Source organism: Microtus pennsylvanicus, chromosome 7 (assembly GCF_037038515.1).
Source record: "Microtus pennsylvanicus isolate mMicPen1 chromosome 7, mMicPen1.hap1, whole genome shotgun sequence".
NCBI classification, from domain to species: Eukaryota; Metazoa; Chordata; class Mammalia; order Rodentia; family Cricetidae; genus Microtus; species Microtus pennsylvanicus.
Genome location: NC_134585.1, coordinates 122,268,675 through 122,293,604, shown reverse-complemented (window position 1 = coordinate 122,293,604; position 24,930 = coordinate 122,268,675). Strand labels below are relative to the sequence as shown.

The window sequence follows — 24,930 nt, the reverse complement described above, 5'->3', positions numbered from 1 at the left end:
ACAGTTGAGACCTGTCTATCTCCCACATCCAGGAGATACTTAAGGGTCTTATACTTAAGGGAGCAGCTACCCTAGTTCCCTGCCAACGCCTTTTGGCGGTCTGAGACGCCCTTCTTCTAGAAATGTTATTGGAATTACCTCTAGTTATTTCCTTAGTCATAAAATCATTTTCTTCTTTCATCTAATTTATTAAGTCTTGATTTGGAAATGGAAAAATATTTAAAAAATTCAATAATGAAGGGCTAGAGAGACACCTCAGTTGGTAAGAATAACTGCTGCCAAGTCTGAGAACGTGAGTTGGAACCCACGCAGTGGAGAGAACTCATTCCCACACGTAGCCTTGACTTCTACATGTGCACACCACTCCTGTGTACACACACAATATAAAATTGTAAGTCAAGATAATTTTGGAAGCCCTGGATGGGTAAAGAAAGCAAAAGAACCTCGACAAAACCAAGACCTTTAGCATAAATAAAGGCTTTATTGGTTAGTTTGGACGAATGACAGACGGGCACAAGCTCAATGCATTGTTTCACTCACACTTACAACCCTTAGAATGACACACAAAGCTAAGCTTATTGGCAATGGGCAATTTGAAGGGAGTGGAAAGGACCTGAAGACTTCTAAAGGTTATTAACAAAGCTACCGGGACCGAAACCAACGTCCAAGGAGCAAATCCAGGATGGAAAAGGGATCATCCAGAGCTGAAGATCTTTCAAAGACTGGATCTAAGAAAGAAATCATACATATTGACAGAATAAACAAGACAGAGGGAAAGTGTCAGTAAGGAGGCATAGCCTTTCCCCAAGGAGTTAAGAGATGGGCCTTTCTGAGTCACTCTTAACGTACCACTGCTGGAACTGTCATGTGCTTCGTGGTGGGTCACTGTGGTCTCATTCCGTCCCTCACTGTCCACCACAGTGCGGCGCTCCTCCACGGCCTGCAAGAAGATCCGCATATCAACAACACCACTGTTGAGTCCTTCTTTTCAGAGCATTTTCTAGCCAGTTTTAAACTCTTCTCTCTCAACTCACCCCATCTGGCTTAGTGATCTTGGTCACAGAGATGCTCTTGAAATAGGGTTTGGGTTGGGGTTGAAGAAGTGGACCGAGACCCTCCTGGGAAACCTGGGAGTCAAGATCTGAAAAGGCAGAGAGATAACAGCCAGGAGAGAGTGAGAGGAGAAGTCTCCTGAGAGAGCTGGAGGCGGAGGACATGGCAAGTGTGCCCTCCCACCAGACTCACCGTTGTCCTCTCTGGCTCTAGAACGGGGGGTGACAGGCCATTTATCATCCAGCTGCAGAGGAAGCCACACAGAGTTGGTGAAACTTGAAGGGTCAGAGGCCCAGACTACTCCTAAATTCCCAAACCCCAAACACTTCCATCTGGGCAGCTTATGTTCATACACCTTCAGCAGTTCCATAAGGACTTCTACCAACTGACTTCATGAAATACTTTCCCGCACCTTGCATCTTTAAGATCTTTTTTTTCAAGACAGAATTTCTCATCCTGGAACATACTCAATAGACCAGGCTGGCTTCGAACACAGATCTGCCTGCCTCTACCTCCCTGGTGCTGGGATCAAAGGTGTACACCACCACGTCCAACTTAAGATTCTTTTTCTCTCTTCCTTTATTTTTCTTTCCTTCCTTCCTCCCTCCCTCCCTCTCCTTTCTTTCATGTGTGTGTGTGTGTGTGTGTTTGTTTTCGAGGCAGGTTTTTTTCTGTGTAGACCAGGATGGCCTTGAACTCACAGAAACTGGCTTGACTCTGTCTCAAGAGTGCTAGGATTAAAGGCATGCAATATCATGCCCAGCCTCAAGACCTCTTTTTAACCAAGAATTAAATTAAAAAATTAAAACTAGTAATTAAAAAAAAAAGCAGAGTCAGGTTCAAGGCCAGCCTGGTCTATAGAGAGAATTCCAGGACATCCAGAATGACATGAAAAAACCTGTCTCATGGGGGGAAAAATGGGCAGAATATTTCCATTTTCCCTTTGTATTCTATTCTCCTCTACTGCAAAAAGGAAATGGAAGCAATAGGCTGGAAAGATGGTCCATAGGTTTAGAACATCTGCTATTCTTCTATAGGATATCAGGCAGCTCAGAGCTCCAGGGGATTCAACACCTCATAATGCAGGCACCTTCACCCACATGGTACACAAAAGTTCACACAGGCACACATACACAAAATAAATAAGGCTTTTTGTTTTTTCATTTTTTGAGACAGGGTTCTTCAGTAGTTATGACTCCAGTCCTGGAACTCCCTCTGCAGACCAGGCTAGCCTAAAACTCAGAAATACACCTGCCTCTGCCTACTAAGAGCTGGGATTAAGGCGTGCACCACCACCACCCAGCAAAAAAACAAATCTTCAAAACAACAAACAGCAACAAAAAACCAAACTAAAAAACACAACGGTAGGCAGGTCCCTGAGTTTGAGTCCAGCATGATCTACACAGCAAGTTCCAAGATAGCTAAGGCTACAGAGAGACCCTGTCTCAAAATACATACGTACTTACATACATACATATATACATACATAAAATAAAAGAGAGGGTAGGGAACACTCTTGCAGGAAACCATAGTTTATAGCTCCCAGTACCGGTATGGTGGCTCACAACCATTATAACTTGAGTTCCAGGGTATTCAATGCCCTCTGTGAGCACCAGGCACATGCAGTACAGAGACAAACAAGCTGGCAAAACACCCATACGTATAAAACAAAATAAATAAGCCTCAGGCTAGGTGTGCTAGCACATTTTAACCCAGAGGCAGGTCTCTAAAGTTGAGGCCAGTCTAGTCTACACAGTGGGTCCCAAGACTCAAAACAAAAAGCCCAACGAAGAAGAAAATTCAGATAAATGCACTAATTAGAGGAGCTAGAATTCCAACTCAGATTCCAGGAAAGGGTCTAGTCACTGCACTTTAGGTGCAGAGTACTCACCCAATGAAAAGGTCCCTGAGACCCCCAATTTGGAGCTGGTTTGGGGGATTCAGGTCTTGCATGACTCTCCAAGACCCCCTCAGAGATCCTGGGTTGGTGACTATCAGGGTACTTAAGCATTGAGTCCCGCAGCGTCTGCCCTTCCCGCAGTCTCTCACTAGGTGTTTCTGAGTCGGGACCTGGAAGTTCTGCAGAAAGTTGGGAGGTGATACTGGGATAGGAAAGGACTTAAGACACATTAAATCTTTGTGAAATCAGCTTTTGCACTCTCCATCCCCAACTACTCTACAAGGTCTGTATTTCACCCAGTAACCCAGTAAGTTCTCCCTCAGGGAAATCTACACACCAGGAGAGTGGGAAGGCAAGGTCCAGGCCCCCATCTCGCTGAAGATGCTATTGAAATCTCGTACTAGATCATCAAAGCCAAAGTTGTCGTGGAATCGCATCCCTCCTCCTGGGCTGAAGCTGAAACCGAATTCCTCCGGAGGCTGAGAACCATCAAACCTATAGCTCCCTCGACCCCACGTGCCTCTGTCTTCCTCCTCTTCGTCGTCATCATCGTCATCATCTCGAGTCATCCCTCCAAAAAAGGGATCTCTGTGGCTGCGAGTGGAGGCAGACAAGCCTGTCTAAGCAATAAAATCAATCCAAGGCCAGCAAAATGGGACAAGGTTAAGGCTCTAGGCAGCTGAAGAAAACACCGGAGGGCTGGCTTCCAAGTCAAAACAACGCTGATGAATCTATTCAGGTTTTGTGTGTTTCTAATTAGAGCCTATCCCAACCTCCCGACATCTCGCAAACGCCTCTCTGATTTTTCTTCAGTGTCTCACTGCCCACTCCTTTGGCCCAAGGTCCTGCTCACTTGCTCATTGTCCTCTTCCCCAGACCCCCATTGTCTTCTCCGCCCAGGTCCCTGTTGCATCACCCCAGACTGGAGACAGGCACTGTTTCTCTCTTCAGAACCGCTTTGGTCACTGTGGCGAAGCGAGTACTCAAGGTAGAGATTTTTATCCTCACAGCAGGAGTTGAAGGGGGCGGGGAAGGAAGCTTTCCAAAAATATGGCGAAGGGGTCAAACGTCCCCAAAGAACGCCCCTCCCTCATGTTCAGCCCAGAACTACGCTCACCTCCGAGGTCCACGAAAGCCGAAAAAGCCCCGGAAAAGGTCAAAGAAGCTCATTACCGTAGGGGCACTAGAAACTTCAAACTTCTGCAGGACATGAGCGAACACCCTGTCAGGTACAGCTCGGGCTCAGCTGTCGCTGCCGGAAATCAAGACTGCGACGCGGCATTGTCGTAAAAAGGCCGTAACCCGGAGAAGGAAGAGGCGGGGTTGGCGGCGCTCCTCAGACGCGAAGCTTCTTTCTCATAAGCCACCTTTCAGTTTTGAGTGAAGGTGGGCATGTGGAATCCCTACGGCCCGAGATCGTATTCCTTCTAGGTGATTCTTCTTCCTGCCCATCTGCCAGGTCCTAACGGATGTTTTTGTTACTCCTTATGGTTCCGAGAAAGCCGCCAGAGGGAGTAGCCTGTCCCGAGCCCTGCCTCAGAAAACACCCCCACTTTGTGTTTCTAGACCGATGTTAAGTGACGTCCAACACTATTTGTTGGGCAGTGTTTTACCAAGCTCCCTCCAGAGCAATTTCCTTACTGTTCAACAGAGAAGAGGAAGGATACCAAGAACCTCCTGAGCTAGTAGAGAATTAGTTTTGGCCATAAAAAATTAAATGTGTTTATTCAACACACGGTTTCTCTGCGTGGCCCTGGCTGTTGGGAACTCTTTAGACGAGACTGCCTGCTCTGCCTCCCTCGCGCCTAGGCACTCCTAAACTTGAAAACAGACTGCAACCAACAAGGTAGGATTTCTACTAGGCAGGGAAGAGAAACTACTGAAGCACCCCCAAAAGGAAAGGAACAAAGAGTGTGTAACTGAGATTCGGCACTCCAGAGGCAGAGGCAGGCGGAACTCTATATGCGGCCTGGTGTATACAATTTCATGCCAGACCGAGTTACCTAGTGAGACCCTGACTCAAACACACACCCTCCCCACCCAAGCCAGGAGGATACTTGCAGTTTGGGAAGTCCGAGGCAGAATCTCTTGAATCCTTGGCAATATGATGAGTTTCAGGCTCTTATAAAGCAAATAAAACTCCCTTTCCCATGTAATTGAAGTTCAAAACCTTTTACCACACCATGCCCTCACCCCATCCACCCCTTTCCCAGAAACTGGGCATTTCTAAGCCACGTAAAATAGGCAAGGTAGGCAGACCTCTGCAATTGAGACCAGCCTGGTCTCCATACAAGTTAGAGGTCAGTCAGGGTTACACAGTAAGACTGAAAAAAGTTCAGACAAGTACTGTAGTCTACCTCTATAAAGAGAAAAGGGCCTAAGCTTGAGTCGTGCCAGTCAACAGCTACTGTTGGCTTCACACTGCAGCATCCTTTTTAAAAGCACGCTCGGATTCCCAGTCCTTTATCCTTTAAATGTTCTTACTCCTCCCCGCTTCACTTCCTGAAACTTGCTGTAGATGAGACAGTTTCTAGGAGAAATGAAGATTTGTAGTGGTTCTTTCCAGTCACAGGGTATGAAAGGGAATCCCCTTAAGGGCAAAACACTAGCACATTAAGGTGAGAGTTCTTAAAGGGCAAAGATTTCACTTTATTCCACAGCCTTCGAGCCTGCTAGAGAGGCCCAGTTGGTACGATAATACTTATTCACCAAGCTGGTCATCGACGAGAGTGAGGATATCCTAGACGGAGCAAGAATGGGCAGAGGCTGAAGGTAGAGGTTTGGTTTTTTTTCTCCTTTTTTATATATATATATGTATATATATACAAGACACATTAATCCATTAAGTTTGAGGACACAGTACAAAAAAAAAACACTTCAACTAATTCATATGACAATGCTGTTCATATTTATGACGCCATTTTTTGTGTGTTGTTTGGTTTTCCTAATAATAAAGGAGAAGACTTAGGGCCGTTGGGCTGATATATATTTGGGGGGTACCTCCCTACCTCATCCATACACCACCAGGGTGAACAGGAAGAAGTGAAGGAAAGGCAGGGCCCAGAGCAAAGTTTCATAATCTTGAATGCAAAGAGGAAGGGGGTGGGGGGGAGAGAAAATACAAATCCTATAATACATACAACAGGGTGGGATGGTATAGGAATGGGACAGACATGAAGCTGAGGTGTGGGATGGGCCGCTGGGGTGTGGAGCAGCGGAATCGCCCCACATTCTTTTCTCTCTTTGATGCTGTTTCCATAGTTTCCAGGCTGAGAAGCCCTCTCAGAAGATGGGACCGGGAGAAGAGGGTCAGGGCCTCAGTTGGCCCCCCAGCTGTAGCTGTTGTAGGCAGACTTGTTGGTCTGGGGCTTCTGCGGGATGGAGCTGGTCTGGCTACGTTGCCCGCTGCCCGTCTGCAGGGATGGGAGGGTTATGGGGGAGGAGAAAGGTGTCTAGTTAGTGGGACCAAACTGTAACATCTTGACGTGGAAATGTGTAAAATAGTTCTACTCTCTCATTTCCTTTACTTAGAGCCGACTATGAAGCCAACATTTCAAGCATAGAAAATTGATTCTACATAGCCTCTTTTACAAGGCGACATTTTTCTTTTTAACCTTAAAGTACAGGAAAAATGGACAAGAACACTTTGGAGATAATATGGTGAGTTGGTTCCATTCCTGTCAGTTGTCTTCCCCACTACCTATTGTCCTGGCCTAAACAACTATGAGAATTCTGGCCTTTTTAAGTGAGTGATCACAAGATGATTACATTCTCACTCACCTCTGTGAATGCCTCAATATGGAAAGCTTTGAGGGCAAGAGAGTTGCCCAGCCACCTATGTTGGAGTTCTTAAGTGGTCTCTTTTACCACCATTCAGATCCACCCACCACCACACATTAATTAATGTGAAACCAATCAAACAAAGGAAAGACCTGAGGCACCAGGCTCCAGATGCTGCCCCTGGAATCTTTTCCATTGTGATAACCAAGTGTTTTCCAGAGTTGGGGAAGGGTAGAAAGATAAAGAGGGTGTTGAAGAGGGAAGGAAGAGAGGATGGGGGAGGCCAGAGAGCTTAGCATAGTGTTTCTGTTTGTGTATCCGATTTGTGATTGGGTAGGCTTTTCAAGTTATCTGAGGCCGTGGAGGTGAAATGGGGACTAAAAAGAAGTTGGTTCAAGCATATTATCATTCAGTTTCATTACCTGCTCCTCCTGCTGGCGCTGGCAACAGAGAATCATCTGCAAATATGGTAGCTGAGGCAGAACCAGGATATATGGAAAATAAAGGGACAAACTTTTGACAATAGAACTCCACCATTAGAAGGGAAAGCTATAATGTCAGGGAAGGGAGAAGGCTGGGAGAGGTTACAAGGGAAGGTGTGACCCAGGTCTGACAGGATGAGGACAACTGTGCCACGGGAGGTGGAGGAGAAAGGTACCAAAGGAACTGGGCAAAAGGGTTTCAGTCTGGCCCATTCTCTCATGTTTCCTTTGCCAACTGCTCATGTTATGTGCGCTTGTGTCTGTATGTGCTGTGCCCCTGGCTGGCACTGGGAGGGCTGGGTGAAGGTGGTGGTAAGGAAGGGTAAGAAAAGGAAAAGGGAGGCAGTTTTAAGGGATAGGAAGGAAGATGAAGGGAAAGGAGAGAGGGGGAAGGGCTATTACCTGGCCATCCTGTTGCAGGTGATGATGAAGGATCTGAGAATGTGGCTGCTGATGGGGGGTCAGAATATGCATAAAGGGGGCAGGTGGGTAGGCAGCAGCTGTGGCAGGATTGATGGGCCCTCCACTTCCTAGGGCTGAAGGCAAGTTGAAGGAGGCAGCAGGAGTACCGGAATGAAACCCTTGTTTCTCAAAGGACTGCTATCCCAGGAAAACAGGAGGAGAAAGAGTAAAAGGGATCATCAGAAAAACTTACTGAGCCCAAGTATCTCTATCCTCAGAAAGCAGCATGGTCAGAAACAACAGCACACCTCAAGTCAAACATTCAAAAGTCTTAGTCCCAGTTCTTCTTTTTTGTTCATAGCTCCATGATCCTAGGCTAACTAACCACTCAGCTTCAGTTTCCTCAAAATAAAAGAGATAAATCAGGCAATGGCAGTGCAAACCTTTAATCCAGTACTCAGGAGGCAGAAGCAGGAGAATCTGAGTTCAAAGCCAGCCTAGTCTACAGAGGGAGTTTCTGGACAGCCAAGAACAACAAAGGCTACACAGAGAAAGCCTGCCTCAAAATATATATATATATATATATATATATATATATATATATATATATATATATATATATATATATAGAGAGAGAGAGAGAGAGAGAGAGAGAGCGCGAGCTACTACTGACTTCTTGTCACAAGGATCAAGCAGAAAAATGACTGTCAAAGCACCCATAAAATCTTACATTAGTCAGGCATGATACTGCACACCTTAAATTCTAATTACTTGGGAAGCAGATGGATCTCTACAGTTTGAGACTAGCCTGATCTACACAGTGACTTCCAGGCTAGCCAGGACTAAAGAATAAAACCCTTCCTCAAAATAAATAAATAAAAATAAAATTGTACATTCCTGCCTCTGTGGCTTAGCATAAATTAAAACTTTGTAGATATCTCTGAAGAAATGAATAAAAAACTGAAGAGATATCTTGAGTATGAAAGGTTCTGGGACATAAAAATGAAAACACATACCTATAGATAACTCAGTAACAAACTACTCACTTCCTTTCCACTCATGGTTATGAACTTACAAAGAATGAAATCAACTAGTTTCCCTTCATTTCCATATTTATTCTCTTGCAAAGTTATGAAAATACTGAGTGGATAGGTCAAGGGGCCAAAACCATTTGCACAGTAAATAAATGACATTAAATTATAATTTACAACACTTGACCTTCCTATGACATTTCTCATAAAGTCCTAGATAAACTGAAGTCTACAGATAACTCATTTAGAAAAGGTAGAATGGGTTTCGGACACCTCTCCTGAGGGTTGTTCTAACTGCAACTCCACCTCCATCTCTTTTCTACTTTCATCCACACCAGGCACCTACCTGGGTTTTGGAGTACACAGAACCCGAGATATCTGGCACGCCCGTGTTACTGGAGGTGACTGATACACCTAGGGGAGGAGGAAACAGAGAGGATTAGCTCTGTCTGCTATCAGCCTAGTCTCTGTTCCTAGGACAACGTGATGTCTGCAGCCTTTCTAGCTATGGCACTGCAAAAGAATTTTGGTATGTTTTTTCCATTACATCAGCTGAGATGTTAGAACTCATAACATAAATGCTGCCTAGGAGGTCTTCTGCCCTTTCTAGATAATATGTGTGGAGCACATGTGTGAACCTCTTTTTGATGGGGGCACAAAGGGTATGAGCAAAATTTCAGTAGCATGATCTTAAAGCAAAAGGGTATTATAAATTTAATGTCCTCTGTGAATCAGTCTACTCAAACTCCACTCGGTTTTGGCTCTTACTGTTCTACATGACACATTGGGGCTCAAAATCCTTAAACCTACATTGTTAAGTATTAGGAACAGTTCAACGCAGAGGCCCCAGTGCTTATTCTCAGAGCCTCAATTCACTTCATGAACCTCACTTCTCTGGTCGTACGAATGCTAGGCTTATATCCTTGTGACTTAAAGGGCTTGCACAAGATGAATTTCTAGTTCTATAATTCTAGTGGTATGAGGGTGGGGAGGACACCTATATGAAACATAGAGGCAATGTCATTTTCATTACTTCAGCTTGCCCACAAGTAACAGTTTTAATCCATATCTAACTCATGTTTCCTCTTGAAAATTTTCCTGCCACCACAGTTTAAAGTAGCCTGTAGTAGTATAATCCATCTTAATTTGTTCTCAGGCTAAAATAAACATACTACTACACTCTTCCTTCCTAACAGTATTGGTCAATGAATCAAGAAGACAGAAGCCATGAGATAACCTAGCATGTCACCAGAGACATTTTAAACAAAATGTGGAAAATAAGTTAAACTAGAAATTCACAATTGAAAAAAAAAACATTAGCTCCTGTAAAAATAGACATTATTAGCTCCTGTAAAAATAAAAAGGGAAACCAGAAAACTACATCTTATGCTTTTAGATTCTTGCCTCCAGAAGTACATTATTCTTTTATTTGAGAAGCACTCTGACGGAGCTTTGTTTGGCTTTTTTTTTTAAAGAAGCGATATGTTAATGATAAAATCACAAGGAACCTTCCATTCACTCCATACAAATTCCAGAAACTCAAATTCTCCTAACCAATGCCTAAAAGAAAGGTAGCCTTTAGGAGTTAAGTTCACAATCACTTTAGATATAGTCAGTGATTACGTGCTTCTCTAGCTAGCACAAGGAACAGGGTTTGACCACTAGCACCAAGAGAAAAAAATTAACGTAAAACCCTACCAATCCTAAGTCCAGATAGTACCCTTCAAAAGGAACAAATACAATTCTAGGGGAAGAAAAAGAAGCATAGAAATAAAGCATGAAAAAATACTTCCTATCTCCAAAGCCTTAACTGCATACTTTGAAGGCACAAAGTAAACAAAGGGAACAGTATATCAAACTCTTTTAGAGGTAGCAGAGATTTTTCTTCTTTTCAAACCCCAGATGCCTAGCTGAGAGAACAATGGGTTGCAGGCATAACTTTAAGTTCAGATATGGAAAGGACTAATGCTAGTGAGGTTTGATGGGGAAGGGAAATGAGCCAGGTTACAGAATATTTTCAAGACAAAACCAAAGAGACAATGAGTTATCTTTAATAGATAAGTGCCTACAGCTGACTTGGTTACTCTCTTGCCAAGAGAAGCTAGGATGCTTACACAGGGTGGGAGAAATTACTTAACTGGAGCCACACTGGGTGGTAAGGAGAAATTAGGGCTAGCAAGCTCCTACCTTGTTAATTTTTACATAAAAAGTTTAGTTCAAGTTTTAAATCATATAGAAGAACCAGTAATGCAACAGGGAAAAAGAGAATCCTGTATAGTGGCTAAAATAGCCTCTATGTAAGTATTAGAAAACCTAAAAAAATAGCAGGCTTTGATTTCCCAATTTTTACTAGCTATTACAGAGATCCTCAGACTAAAGTTTTGCTCTCCTTCCCATCCCACATGTCCTACCTACCCCAATTACCCAACAGTGATAAAAAAAAAATTACAAAACAATGTAGGTGGTAGACAGAAGAAAAAAAAAACCCATTTCTTACTTAGCGTGGCAGCAACTTGGAAAACTGGTTAAACTCCAGAGGACCAGAGGGGTAAGGAACTGTACTAAAGGAAAGTTGAGTATATGGTTTCTGATTAACCAAGGGTGGTTGTCTAATTGTTCAAATTTCTGCTATAAACCAACAGCTGATGGTGTACTGGTTAGTGAGTGCATGGAGGACAAACTTCCCAACAGGATGTCTGACCAAACATCTCTCACATAGCTTTGGCTACATCCACTAGTAAAAAAAAGACTAAAAATTCACAATCTCTGAAAAGCCATCAAAGGACCACGAACAGTGTTCCAGGCTAGCAGTTTCCACAAAGCCCGAGCCATCAACTAAGTGATCACTAATAACCTGATAAGATATTAATCAGACAGTCAACCTTGAGAACCAGATGTAGAGATTAAGCCTTGGACGATACTTCCCTAACAACAGCTTTAGCCTTTCACTATGACATGACACTAACTTCTTGTCCCTTGCCCTCAGCTTGAGTCAGAGGCAAGGGGAGGATCTACATGAAAAAGTAAAGACATAAAAGCATGGGAAATCAGTTTTGTTGTTTTTATTTGTAATAGCTTTACCAACCAATCAACAGGCTGGAAACGGGCTGTTTTAACTCTACTGAAACACTAACAGCTCTTTGGCTATACTAGGGATTGACTGAAAAGACCGCCCTCCACCCTTTATCCACAATACAGCATTGGCTCCTAGTGTCCAGAAAGACATGCACGGAAAGAACGCAGAGTTAGCTAAAGAAATACCACAGTTTATTGAAGACTACAAATATTTTTTGTTACAAGTTGGAACTACATGCCTTCCAGAAATCAAAAGCAACAGCAGGCGTGTGCATTGATGCTTCGGAGTTGCTGCACCACTCGAACTCGAAATGGGTAAGACAGGGTCAGACACATGGGGGAGAAGGGAGATGGGGAGGGGGGCAAGTTCAAAAGCCCAGAAGGTATCCACCAACTCATTTCCCCAAGCCACGCAGGCCATGGCCTCAGCTCAGCAGGCTCTCCTCAGTGGTCTGGTTTCTGAAACAAGACTTCAGTGCAAATTTATACACACACACAAAACATAGCCCCCAGGCTTGGGCCAAATTAGCTCTCAGCCGTCCAGAAATGCTTGTAAGGGGGTGGATATTTTCTTCCTAAAAGGAATCAAATACATAAAAATAAATGAATTTAGAGGTTGATGAGGAACAGAATGACAAGAGCCCTCTGTTGGGGGTTGGCAACTGGGGGTTCTCAAAAAGCTGCTATAGCAGATTTCTGAAATTTTAAGGTAAGTAAGAAGCTAAGAGTTTCAAAATCAGATTCCAATCTGATTCTGGACCACTTAGTACTTAAACCTAACGGTAAATTTGGGAGGTGAAGCCATTCTAAGTCAAAAAGCTTTTATCTCTATACTCAACCAAAGATTAGGGTAGGCCTTGGTTATTAAGAAAGTTGCCATAAGGAGTATGGGCATTAAATCTCAGAGGTTCCTCAAGATTTTGAAAATGTGTATCATGACCCAGTTTCATAGGTCACAGTTCAAACATCTGTCTATTAATACCTAAGCCTATTTGTTGTCTTCTGTGCTCAGTTCTCTAATTACTATAAAGCTTGGCTATTTACCCACAGAGTCCACAGAAGAATGAAGAACACTTATTGGTAACTCTAAATCCCATAGAACTGTAACCAGGATGCAAGCTTTTAAAGACAACCCTCAAGTCCAACCCATTAACTGCAGCAATCACCTCCCCAGATTCACCCGAAAGTCATTAAGAAAATTACATGGAATTCTTTTCAGCCCTCTCAGGTATGGTATATACCCCAGTGCTCAACAGTGGCAAAGACTGCTACAAATTAGAGGCAAGCCTGGGCTACATAAAGATCTTGTCTCAAAAGCAAAACAAGAAAACAAGTAAGACAGATATGATGGTGCACACCCTTAGTCCCAGCACTCTGGAGACAGAGTGGATTCCAGGCCAACCTAGTCTACATACTGAGTGTCAGGACAGATAGGGCTATATAAAGAGACCCTGTTTCAAAAAAACAAAAACAAAATCACATTTTAAAAACCCATAAAGTGGGACGGGAAAAAAAACAAAACCCATAAAGTTAGGCCGGGTGGTGGTGGCACACGTCTTTAATCCCAGCACTCAGGAGGCAGAGGCAGGCGGATCTCTGTGAGTTCGAGGCCAGCCTGGTCTACAAGAGCTAGTTCGAGAACAGGCTCCAAAGCTAGAGAAACCCTGTCTCGAGAAAAAAAAAAAAAAACACCTAAAGTTTAAAAAAATCTACAAAAGCAAAATTTTCTTTTCATCTCTATCGTCCAAAAAGAAAGCAACAATGTCAGTTAGAGAAGCAAGGGCTAGGCTACATGTGTCCATAAAATCCCTACACTACTTCCCTGTTATCAGATGTGCAACAAGTCTGTGCAAGAAGACTAGCTAAACAAATGAAGAAACCTAAGGGTTCAAGCCTCACTCCCAAGAGTAGTCAGTCGTGTCTACTCATTTTTCTCCACATTGTATGTAGATCTTCTAGCTAGGGAATTAAAAAGGAAGTCATGTAACAAAATTAGTACTACAAACTTATGCCAAACCTATCATACATAGTCCGCTAGCTAGAAAAATATCTAAACCTTTCTTCAGTACTCTTCCACTCTTGGTGCCATGCATACTACCATTTTCCCCAGTGATATTTCAGTGAAATCTTGGGGCCCCTGCCATTTTTCGCCCAAACTCAGATTAGCCGTTTGAGCATTCCCACTGTGAATAGTGGACACATGCCCGCCCTAGTACAAGCTCTTTGTTGGTACTGTTCTTAGACCCCTAAGCCAACCAAACAATTAACAATCATGTGGAGGGTTAGCTTATCTCAATGACCCACTTTCAAATACCAAGTCTTTCTTCCACCTAGTAATATCCCACACAGACCACTGAACAAGGGCCAAAGGGAACTTACCAGTGTTGTATCCGTGAGACCCATATCCACTTGGCTGTTGGAAAGGGGTGGCCGAGGCATTCACACTGACATTCACACCATGCTGCTTGGAAGAGGTAGGAGCCACCTGAAGAACAAAAGGACAGGAATAGAATGAAACAGCAACAGACAACATCTGTCTCACTTGTTCTACTCCAAAGATTGGACATTTAGGTAGTTATCATCCTAAAGTAGGTTGGCCAGTGGTTGATCCTTACTGATTGTGTTGAATGAGAAATGCTTGAGGAGATTATAGAATCTTCAGGAGGTGGAGCCTTACTGAAGGAAGAACATGAGTGGGATAGGATCTGAGAGTGTACCCATCTTCCTGTTCTCTCCACCTCCTACTCCTGGCACCATGCCATTATGGACTCTCCCCAAAACTTAACTTTTTCTTGTGTGAGTACTTTTGGTCATGTTATTTTAAAATGACAACAAAAAAAAAAATAACTAGAACACTAAAGTCTTCAGAACTGACCTGAGCAGTTAAGAGATAGTTTGTAGGGGGGAAAAAAAAGACAATGGTAGCAGAGAAAGGAGGAGGTGGCGAAGATATAATGTATCACAATCCTCCTTTGGCTAACTCTAAGATCAGGTAATCCTTGTTCCAATTAAAATCCCACACCCCTTCTTCCTAAACCAGAAATAGGCCAAAAGTACAAGTTGTCCCTCATTTATTACTAAGGGGTCATTTAGCCTTGAAAGCAGCTAGAATGATGCCCAGAATTGGGATCCTTCACAACAAGACCAGTCAGTCAGTTACTCACAGGGAACACAGCAGGCCCATACTGGAAGGTGCTGGGGAGGCCCGGGACCCCTGTATAGTATGGCAGGCTGGTGTAACTGTAGCCAGGAGGCAGCGCCGGGTTCAGGAATGTCTGCTGCGTGGTGTGATGAGTCTGCGTCTGGTTCTGTTGGGGTTGGGCCAAGGTTGTGGCTGGGGCTGGGGAGGAGGCATCCCCACGGCCGAACTTGGTGAGGTCACCTAAGAAGAGAAGGTCTGGCTGCATACTCTATAATGTGCAAAGGGATCCCCAAATGAAAAATCCCCATCTTCCTCTGCCAACTTGTTTTCTTTAATCTCCATCCCATCCTTTTCCTACACCTTGCTTCTCCAAGGGCTTGAAGGACAACAATAGTTAAGGGAAGGTGAGAAGACAATGATCAGCTATACATAAACAAAAACCTAAGGACTAGCAAGGCAATGAGATTGCCACTGTACACAGGGCAAAGTGGCACAAGGGAATACAGAAGAGCAGTTCAATCAAACTTCCTAGAAAAAGGTGGAGACTAACAGACACCCCACCCCTACAAAAATCACACTTCTGCTAAAAATCTTAATTATGGAACTCTTCTTGCTACTAAACACATTTCTATCTACACATCTCCCTGTATTCAGCTCTATTCCAATCCTACCAGAATAAGGGTTGCTGGCCAGGCTACCATCCCTCCCAGTAAGTGGAGTGGTGGGTGTGGGAAACGGGATACTGTAGTAATCCTAGAACCAAAATAAAAGAGGAGAGATTAAATTCCACTCATTCCCCAGCAAGGAAACCACAAGAGGAAGCAAGAGAATGTTTGAGTACTGCAATTTATCACGTTACTGATTAAACAGGTTAGTGATCACATGAACACCAATTAATCTTGCATACACTGTCCCCCCTGCCTGGCCATGAGTAAGAGTCAGACAAGGTCTACGGATATGCTTGTTGGAATACACATCAAGGTCTAGCAGGACAAACAAGGTTTAATCTTACATAGATCCTTCTAGCTAATTTTGAGAAAACAGGTTCTTCTTTCTGCCAAAGTGCTTAAGCTGTGGGGCCAGAGAAATTGGCTTAGTAGGTAAGAGTGCTTGCTACTTTGACCTCCAGCATCTATGAAAAAGCCATGGATATGATCATGGACATGCCCGTAATACTAACATGGAGAGTCTATGGATGGGTCAGAACAGAAAGCAGGATATACACAATATCCTCCTCTGGCACCTGCATGCACATATACTCTTAAAAAGGTGATGCACAGGAAGCAGAGGCAAGTGGCTCTCTAGAGTTTTTTGAAATCAGCCTCTATATAACAAGTTCTAGGCCAGCTAAGGCTATATAGTCCTAACTACATAGAATGAATGCTGGGAATAAAAGCATGTGCCAGCACACCCAGCCTACTGTCTCAAAACAAAAGCTGCATGTGGCGGTGCTCCAATAATTCCAGCATTTGAAGATTTGGAAGGCTGAAGCAGGACAATCACCAAGGCCAGACTAAACTACATAACCTACGTGAGAGTCTGTCTCAAAACAACAAAGCTGGACCCATTAACACAAGCCTGTAATTTAACTACTTGGAGACACAAGTCAAGTCTAGAGCTCAACACCAACCTGAGCAATTTAGGAAACTAAAGGCTCAGAAATAGAGTATTTGTCAAAATACAAGAGTCCCTAGGTATGATCCCAAGAACTACAAAAAAATCTTAAGACATTAAAAATATCCTGACCATCTGAATAAGCTGGCTAGAGCTCCCACTAAATTCCAATTACTCTTGTAAACTGCCTAGGACAATAAATGCTTAAAGTACCCCATTCTGGGGATTCTGGGAAACTCATTAGTAAAAAAGAAAGATAAAAGAGATGACACAGAGAAACAAAAAATGAAGAAAAGCCAGGGAGGTTGGGTGTGGTGGTGAATGCCTTTGAGTCCAATACTCCGTATACACAGCTAGGACTACGTAGAAAGACCCTGACTCAACACCAAAAACAAAAGAGCCAGGGGTAATGATATATGTCAGTGACAGTCCTAGACACTTAGGAAATAGAGGCAGGAGAATACGAGGTCCAGTAGTTTGAGGCTAGCCTGAAAAACAGGGTGAGATACTCTCCCATTATTAAAATGAAACAGGAGGAATATAGTTCAGCAGTATTCAGCCTAACACACATAAAGTCCTACTTTCAATCATAAGGGAATCAAACAAAAAAGCAGAACAGAAAATTGATGTTGACATAAAGTATGCTAATAGTTTTATTAGTCCATCTGAGCTGCAGCTATGTAGCATGTATTTTAATTCAAATTACTAGTGTGTATGTATATATATGGTAAAGTATATGGGGAAAAAGACTGAGAAAAGGCTAGGATATTGAACATCAGAAAATTTATTTATCAATTTTGTTTGGCTTTTTTTTTTTTTTTTTCAAAGAAAGTAGTCAAGCTGGCCTTGAACTCACTATACAGGCAAGCCATGTTTTGAACTCCCAGTTTTCCTGCCTCCGCTTCTCATATGCTGGGATTACAGGCAAGAGCCACAACTGATTTTAACATTAATTTTAATGTCTTTTGCTGGGCAGTAGTGGCATATGCTTTGACTCCCAGCACTCAGGAGGCAGAGGCAGGCGGATCTCTATGAGTTTGAGGCCAGCCTGGTATGGAGTAAGTTCCAGGACAGGGTAGTCTATATAGTGAAAACCAATCTCAAAAATCCGTAGTTTAGTGTTCTTTTTCCAGATTTCAATCCCGCATACTCACCAATGGAAATCTTGTCTGGAGCATTTGTAAATCATCATAGCCATATACTTGTGGCTGCAAGAAAGACATTTAACAACATTAAGAGGAACTAGTCATGATGGTGTAGAAAAGACAAGAAAAAATTTAAAATAACATTCTCATTCTCACGACAGATTATTTCCTTCTGTTTTCTTTATGTGGAAAGCAATAAAGTACAAAGAGATTAAATGATTCATGAAAGGTCTTAAAGCGTCCCTTAAACTACATGCTATATATATGTAATGACTAGGCTGTCATTAGGGCACTTGTAAGGAAGAATTAATAGATTTAAGTACATGAACAGCAGGCTTTTTATTTCCATTGAGCAAGTACTATCTCTGGCAGACCTTAAAGCTTAGATTGAAATTTATCTTTTCTAGGACTCACTTTTTTTTTTGTTTATTTACCCATATTTCCAGGAAACGTTAAAAAGTATGCCAAAAAAATTTTTTTTTAATACTTAAGAGCACTGGCTACTCTTTCAGGACCCAGGTTTGATTCCCAGAACCCACAAAGTGGTGTACATTCATTTGTAATACAAGTTCCAGGGAATCCAATTCCCTTTTCTGGCCTCCAGAAGAAAAAGTATCAAGTACACACATAGGAACATAAATACACCCAGGCAAAACACTCATACAAATAAAAATAAACACACACAGACAGACACAAACACACTTAAGTATGTAATGTGGGACTGGAGAGATGGCTCAGTAATTAAGAGCAATAATTGCTCTTCTAGAGGATCTGAGTTCAGTTCCCAGCACCAGCATTACTATGAGAAACTCTTAGTTACAAGGGACCAGATGCTCTCTTTTGACCTCCATAAGTATCTACCTCTGCATGGCACACATATACAAATGCAAGCAAAACATTTATACACCTTAAAAAAAAGTTTTAAAAGTACACAATGTAGGGGTTAAGTTAAGAGCGCTGGCTGCACTTTCAGAGGTGCTGAGTTCAATTCCCAGCAACCATGTAGTTGCTCACAACTACATTAGAGCTCTACAATGAGATCGAATGCCCTCTTCTGTCATAGAAGCATATATGCAGAGCCCTCATATACATAAAATAAATGAATAAATTAAGTATTCTTTAAAAAAGTATACAATGTAAAAAAGATATTTAAGAAGAAGGGGGAAGTGTTGGGAAGAAGGGGAGTTTAAGAAGGAATAATAAGGGGCAAAAGAGATGGCTCAGCAGTTAAGAACATTGGCAACTCTTTTCAGAGGCCCCGAGTTCAATTCCCAGCAACCATATGGTAGCTCACAAGCATCTATAATGAGATCTGGCGCTCTTCTCTCCTAGCATATAGGCTCTATGCATAGATAGAACAACCATATTTAAAAAAGAAAAAGAATGACAATTTAAAAAATGGAAGGGTAGAAGCCAGGCGGTGGTGGCGCACGCCTTTAATCCCAGCACTTGGGAGGAAGAAGCAGGCGGATCTCTGGGATTTCGAGGCCAGCACCAAAGCTACAGAGAAACCCTGTCTCGAAAAACCAAAAAAAAAAAAAAAAGGAAGGGTGGTATAACCGAAATATATTAAACCTATGTATGAAATTGCTAACTAATAAAAGTTACTAAAACAAATAATAAAAGAAAACTTTTAAAAGCAGTCAAGCCTGGAGGCCTTTAAACCAAACACTCAGAAAACAGAGACAGATCTCTAAGAGTTCCAGGCCAACTACACAGTGAGACTCTAACTCAAAAGACTAAAAAGTTTAAGAGTGCGATTTGGATATATGTATTATCTAAACTTCTTCCCTAAAGTAGAAATAGGTAGGTGGCTTTTTTGTTTTGTTGTTTTGAGACAGAGTCTCATTGTATAGTGTTGGCTGGCCTAGAACTCAGATAGATATACTTGTCTCTGCATCCATAGTGCTGAGATTAAATGTATTTATTACCACACCTGACCCAAGAACAGGTAGTTTTTTCCTTTGAGTTGATTTAGTTTTTCAAGACAGGGTTCTCTGTGTAACAGTCCTAGCTGTCCTGAAACACGTTATATGTGGACCAGGCAGGCCTCAAACTCACAGAGATCCACTTGCCTCTGCCTCCCCAAGTACCAGGATTAAAGGCATTCACCAACACACCCAGAAAAGATAGGTGTTTTTGAATAGAATTTTTATAACTAATTCCCATCTCAGTGAGTATTGACTACTTGAAGGTGACAGAAGACACTAGAGAAAATACTACTATTGTCACTCATTTATTTTCAGGTAGCTCTAGATTTGAATTGTAAAAGAAAAGGTCAAAGAAAGCAAAGAACTATGGAGGTAGGGAATCAAAAGCATGGGAAATAACATATACTACACATTCTGGCTGTTGATGCTCAAGATCCAGAAACCATATTTCACATAGAACAAATGATCAGCAAAGGACCTTGTTAAAGTTCAGCCCTTCCTCTACAAAAACTACTACATTTGGAGGGTAGGGCCTAGAGAACTATCTCAAAGGATACTTCCAAAGGAGCCAAGTTTGTTTCCCATGGGGGTGCTTACAGCTGCCTCTACAGACACCAGGCATGCTTTGGTGTATAGACATACATGTAAACAAAAACCCTGTTACTTTTCTTGCCTAGTGATTGCCACCCAACCATGCAAGCCTAACTTGAACCTGTATAAAGGTGAAAAGGAGAACAAAGTCTAGTTCCTTCGGATCTTAGCACACAGCAGGTACACAGACTAATTAAAAACCTGTTTGCCTGTATGTGGATACCATTTATTCTGCTTTAATTATTGTACTCCATCTGAAACTGAAGCTACAAAGAATAGTCACACCGTCCTGGCTTTGTAGAGAAGATCCTTCAGCCCCACTTACCGGGTAGGCATGTAACAGCCCTGGAGCCATAATATATGGATTAGGCAACAATGGCGGGACTCCAGGAGGAAGGTTGGGTGGAGCTTTTCCTAAAAGAGAACATTTTTCTGTTGTCATACAATTTATTATCACCTCCACCCCAGAGGAAATGCCACCCACCTATGCAAAGCTACCTGAAGTTGTAGCAACTGAGCTTCGAGTTGAGGCTGTGACAGTAGAGTTGCTGCCCAGGCTAAGGCCTAGACTACTGCCACTATTCAGACTGGAGGAGACACTGACCACTGGGGGAGGTGCAGAGACAGTGCTGGATGTGGTAGAGAAAGTGCTGGAGGAAGAATGGAGACTCGCTTCACTCTCCACACTTGTGTGCTTCAAAGGGGAGCAGTGGAAGACAGAAGGAAACAACATTAGCAACAGATGGGAAAGATAAGGATCTATGATCTTCTCATCAAATTTGCAATTAAAAAAGCCAACCCAAGGTACAATTCCCTCTGCCAATGCAAAAGGAAATCTCTAGCTACATGCTCCTTGCAACTGCCTGCTGACCAACATCAACCTGTTCAGAAAAACAGCAAAGTAAGTGAGGGCATAAATTCCATAGGGACCAACATCTGTTAGTAGGGGGATAAAGCTTAGAACTAAAAGTGTATCACAGCCTTCTTTTCCACACTTTGATTCACTAGTTCAACTTTTAAGACTAATTCATTTGCTAGAAGAAAGTACAGACTCTGACTTAAACTGATATTGTGTAATTTTTAAGACTCGTAAGAAAGTTTGCACTCCTGTAACCCCAGCTCCCTTAGGCTCCCTAGGTAATCCTAGGATAATTCCACACAAAAGAAGTTATAACCATAAAGTAATTCCTTGACCATGAGGTCTCATCTGAATACACTTTGATAACGATGTCCTGCTTCTTTTCCACACTTTGATTCTTATTTGAGTCAGCATTTCCCAGGCTAAGAATCATTCTACCAATTAAAATAGATGATTTTTTGTGTTATTATGTTGCTAGCTTTTTTTCTCCCCCACGCTTTTATAGTTCTAGAAATCTAACACAGGGCCTTCTGTATGCCAATGATGTAATTTATCACTGAGCTACACCTCCAAACTGCCCTGCCTGTCTTGGAACTCTCTGCAGACCAGGATATCCTTCAACACAAAGACCCGCCTGCCTCTACCTCCCAAGTGCTGGAATTAAAGGTGTGTGCCACCACTGGCTGTGAGTATACTTCCATTTTTAAAAAAGGTGTATGTTCTTCTACACTTATTAGAGAACACAAAGCCCCGGCCTATTTTCAGTGGGAAAAAAAAAACAAAAAACAAAAAACCTGAGACTTTTAATTATGTTTCATTAGTGCAAAACATCTGGATTCTTTTGACTTCTCAATATCCTTTTACTACTTTTCCTACAACCTCAGTTAAGTTCTGAAGAAAATTCCTAGAATTCCCTACTTAGTGAGCCAGGTGTGCTAAACGCAACCCTGTAATCCCAACACTAGGCAAGGGGAACTACCCATGAATTTGAGGTCACATAGGGCTACATAGCAAGACCCTTTCTCGAGAGAGGGAAAACCAATCAAACAAAAAAACTATGTAACTTCCTCTTGGGGCAATCTTATGATTAGAAATCTAAGTTTCTATTTCTCTCAAGCATCATACTTACTAAAAGAGTGGATGTCGAAGTACGCCCAGAAGATGTTGATGAAGAAAGGGTATTCTGCTGTGTAGATAACGCACTATAATGGGAGAAAGGTTGGCATTAACAGAATGCTATGGTTACGCAAGCTGGAGCTTGAGTTATGAAACACACACACACAAAGCAGAATACAGAAGCAAGACTGAGACCATATTGACATGTTCAATAGCCAGTTTCTCCCCCTCTCTCTCTCTTATACACACACACAAAGCAGAATACAAGACCAAGATTAAGACCATATTGACATGTAAAATGGCCAGTTTTCAGGGTTGTGAACAATCATAGCAAGAGCAGATGGGAAAAGCAGAAAGTACTTTTCCTTTGTCTTTACTTCCCACAAAAGCAGGACTGTTGTAGTCTCGACAAGTAGGGATTAAGATAAGACAAGACAGCTAGCTCAGCTACTGAAACTCACGATCCCAACTGAAAATTTCACCCCAAATCACCTGCTGTGTTGTGTGGTGGTAGTATTTGGAATCTCCTCACTGTGGCTCAAGCCACTTAAGGAGGATGAATGTTGATTGGCTGTCGTCAGTAAGGAAGCTGCAGGTACTGTTTCACTGAGAGAGGGTATACTAGAAGTGGAAGGTGAATCGGATTTCACTGCAGAGCCTGTAGCACCTAGAAATAAGAAAAGATTTCCCTTAATCAAAAAACAGGGACACTATCTATGAGTAAAGAAAAACTACAATTTTTACAGCTCTCAATTACTTAAAAAAAAAAAAAGGAGTTATTCACTGAGAATAACTTTTTAATTTCAGGCAATTAACAACACACACTTCATTTGCCCAGTGAAGAAATTAGTGGATTTATCATTTTTAAGGGGGAAAGGAAAAAAGTTAACCAAAAACTTTGGGCTGGAGAGATACCTCAGTAGTAGAGTGCTTTCTTAATCATAAATCAGGCCTTGGGTACCATTCTTAGCACCACATAAACCATCTGATGGCCTGAGTTTGATTCCCGAGACCCCAGTGGAAAATGAAGGGGAAAAAAAAGACTCCTGAAGTTATCTGGCATCCACAAGTGCTGTGGCATGTGCATACTTGTGCTCACAACACACTCAAAATAAATTTAATCCTAGACTTAAAAAAACAAAAAAGAGCTTGCTATGTATGGTGGATCATGTCTATAATCTAGCTCATGGCAACCTAACATAGAAGAATCACCATGATTATAAGGATAGTGGTGATTACAGCATGAAAATGTGTTTCAAAAACCCAAAGACAGGGGCTGGAGAGATGGTTCAAGAATTAAAAACAAAGGATACTCTTCCAGAGGATCTGGGCTTGATTCCCAGCACCCACATTCAGTTGTGGGGGATCTGGCACCTTTACACAGACATAAATGCAGGCTAAAATCCAATGCACATAAAAAGTAATTTTAAATCGGGCGGTAGTGGTGCACACCTTTAATCCTAGACCTTGAGAGGTGGAGGCATGAGGATCTCTGAGTTCAAGGCAAGCAAAAAAAGGAAAAGAAACAAAGACACGGGGCTAAAGAGATGGTTCAGCGGTTAAGAGCACTCAGTTCTTGCAGACAAACTATTCCCAACAAGCCACATGGCATCTGCAACCAGTTCCGGGGGCTCTGACACTCTCTTTGGACCTTTTCAGGCACCAGGCAGCTGGTAAACAGTCAGTCATACAGGAAAAAAAATCCATATGCATAAAAAAAAAACTCATAGAGAAACTGAAAGCTATGATCCCACCATTTATGGTACTCAAGGCCAGTTTGTTTTACAGCAAGCAAGACTTCATAAATTAAATAAGGGAATAGAGAAATGGCTCAGAGGGTAACAAGGGTTTCTCTTGGCTTTCATGATGGTTTACAACTGTCTGCAATATCTGGTCTAGAACATCCAATTTCTCTTTTGGCATCTTAACGGCAACAGGTACACGTGGTGCACATGTACACGGAAAATAAAACACACAAGCTGGGTGCAAGTGGCACAAGGTTTTAATCCCAGCACTTAGGAGAAGAGGGTAGATCTCTTGTGAATTAGAGGCCAGCTTAGTCTACACAGCAGGGCCCTGTCTTACCAAAAAACAAAACAAAACAAATCCACATTAGCATTGAGAAAAACCACCGAAACCAAAACGAAAAAAGCCTGGAAAACACTTACCTTCAACAGATTGCGTGGTCTGCAACTGCGTGGCCTGCACAGAACTGAAACCATTCTGGAGCAAGAAATGAGCAAGAACAGACAAACTTGTAAAAGAGACGTTATCAGTCAGTTTAATTTTGGTCAAACATATATTAGGGAAACTGGAAAGATAACTCATCTGAGTACCTGAGCTCTGTGCCCAGCACACATGCTGGACAGATAACAACCACCTGGAACTCCAGCTCCAGAGGCATTTGCCTCTGGCTTCTGCATTCATGTGCACATAACCACTCCCCTTACCCAGTAATTTAAAATAAATCCTTAAGACCTATCCTGCTGGACAGGTACTCTACACCACCTTTGATATATGCTATCCCTTTCACCAGAGGAAGGTAGATTTACTAATATATATATATGCATCCTGAATCCTAGCAATCAGATCTTCCATGAGAAAAGGACAGGTATTTGAGACAGTTTTTGCTATAACCAACAAATCTTTATTGCAAAGACAAATGTTTTGGTTCTTCACTTGCTGAAAGGAACTTTTAGTTTCCCAATCACAGAAATGTGCTTTTTGTCAGCATCTCAGTCAGCACCTTCAAGATTTTGTAGCACCATTTCCAGAAAAGTGAAACAGTAATATTCAAGGGACTTTTACC

At 42.3% G+C, this 24,930-nt stretch overlaps 2 protein-coding genes and 1 non-coding gene across 52 annotated transcripts in view; all 3 read right to left on the bottom strand.

Moving 5' to 3' along the window:
- Positions 1-458: 458 nt before the first annotated feature.
- On the bottom strand, positions 459-4,225 carry Hax1 (HCLS1 associated protein X-1). 2 transcript variants are annotated; one of them, XM_075978399.1, is made up of 7 exons: positions 4,071-4,225; positions 3,291-3,547; positions 2,945-3,132; positions 1,246-1,297; positions 1,035-1,141; positions 850-940; positions 459-728 (listed from the first exon to the last, which is right to left on the bottom strand). In XM_075978399.1, exons 1-7 carry the CDS (start codon positions 4,121-4,123, stop codon positions 643-645), a joined length of 834 nt encoding a protein of 277 aa, XP_075834514.1. In that variant the 5' UTR covers positions 4,124-4,225; the 3' UTR covers positions 459-642. The 2 variants fall into 2 exon arrangements, with proteins under 2 accessions (XP_075834514.1, XP_075834515.1); XM_075978400.1 differs by having other exon boundaries at positions 4,127-4,225.
- A 1,351-nt stretch (positions 4,226-5,576) lies between these two features.
- The window catches only part of Ubap2l (ubiquitin associated protein 2 like), a 57,543-nt gene continuing 38,189 nt past the window's right edge, over positions 5,577-24,930 (bottom strand). For 10 of the 49 annotated variants that reach the window (XM_075978346.1, XM_075978356.1, XM_075978351.1 and 7 more), the window contains 13 exons: positions 24,290-24,344; positions 22,614-22,788; positions 22,135-22,207; positions 20,645-20,840; positions 20,472-20,560; positions 17,634-17,687; positions 15,537-15,618; positions 14,888-15,105; positions 14,103-14,208; positions 8,995-9,062; positions 7,618-7,815; positions 7,156-7,206; positions 5,839-6,366 (listed from right to left, as the gene is read on the bottom strand). In XM_075978346.1, the coding sequence (XP_075834461.1) occupies positions 6,271-6,366; positions 7,156-7,206; positions 7,618-7,815; positions 8,995-9,062; positions 14,103-14,208; positions 14,888-15,105; positions 15,537-15,618; positions 17,634-17,687; positions 20,472-20,560; positions 20,645-20,840; positions 22,135-22,207; positions 22,614-22,788; positions 24,290-24,344 (1,461 nt within the window). In that variant the 3' untranslated portion in view covers positions 5,839-6,270. Of the gene's footprint in view, positions 5,694-5,838; positions 6,367-7,155; positions 7,207-7,617; positions 7,816-8,994; positions 9,063-11,893; positions 12,299-14,102; positions 14,209-14,887; positions 15,106-15,536; positions 15,619-17,633; positions 17,688-20,471; positions 20,561-20,644; positions 20,841-22,134; positions 22,208-22,613; positions 22,789-24,289; positions 24,345-24,930 lie in introns of those variants that run through there. The other 39 variants (XM_075978390.1, XM_075978396.1, XM_075978394.1 and 36 more) reach the window with 13 other exon arrangements.
- LOC142855191 (small nucleolar RNA SNORA58) lies at positions 15,693-15,828 on the bottom strand. The gene has a single exon (XR_012911454.1). It is a non-coding gene; the product is annotated as a small nucleolar RNA SNORA58 (small nucleolar RNA).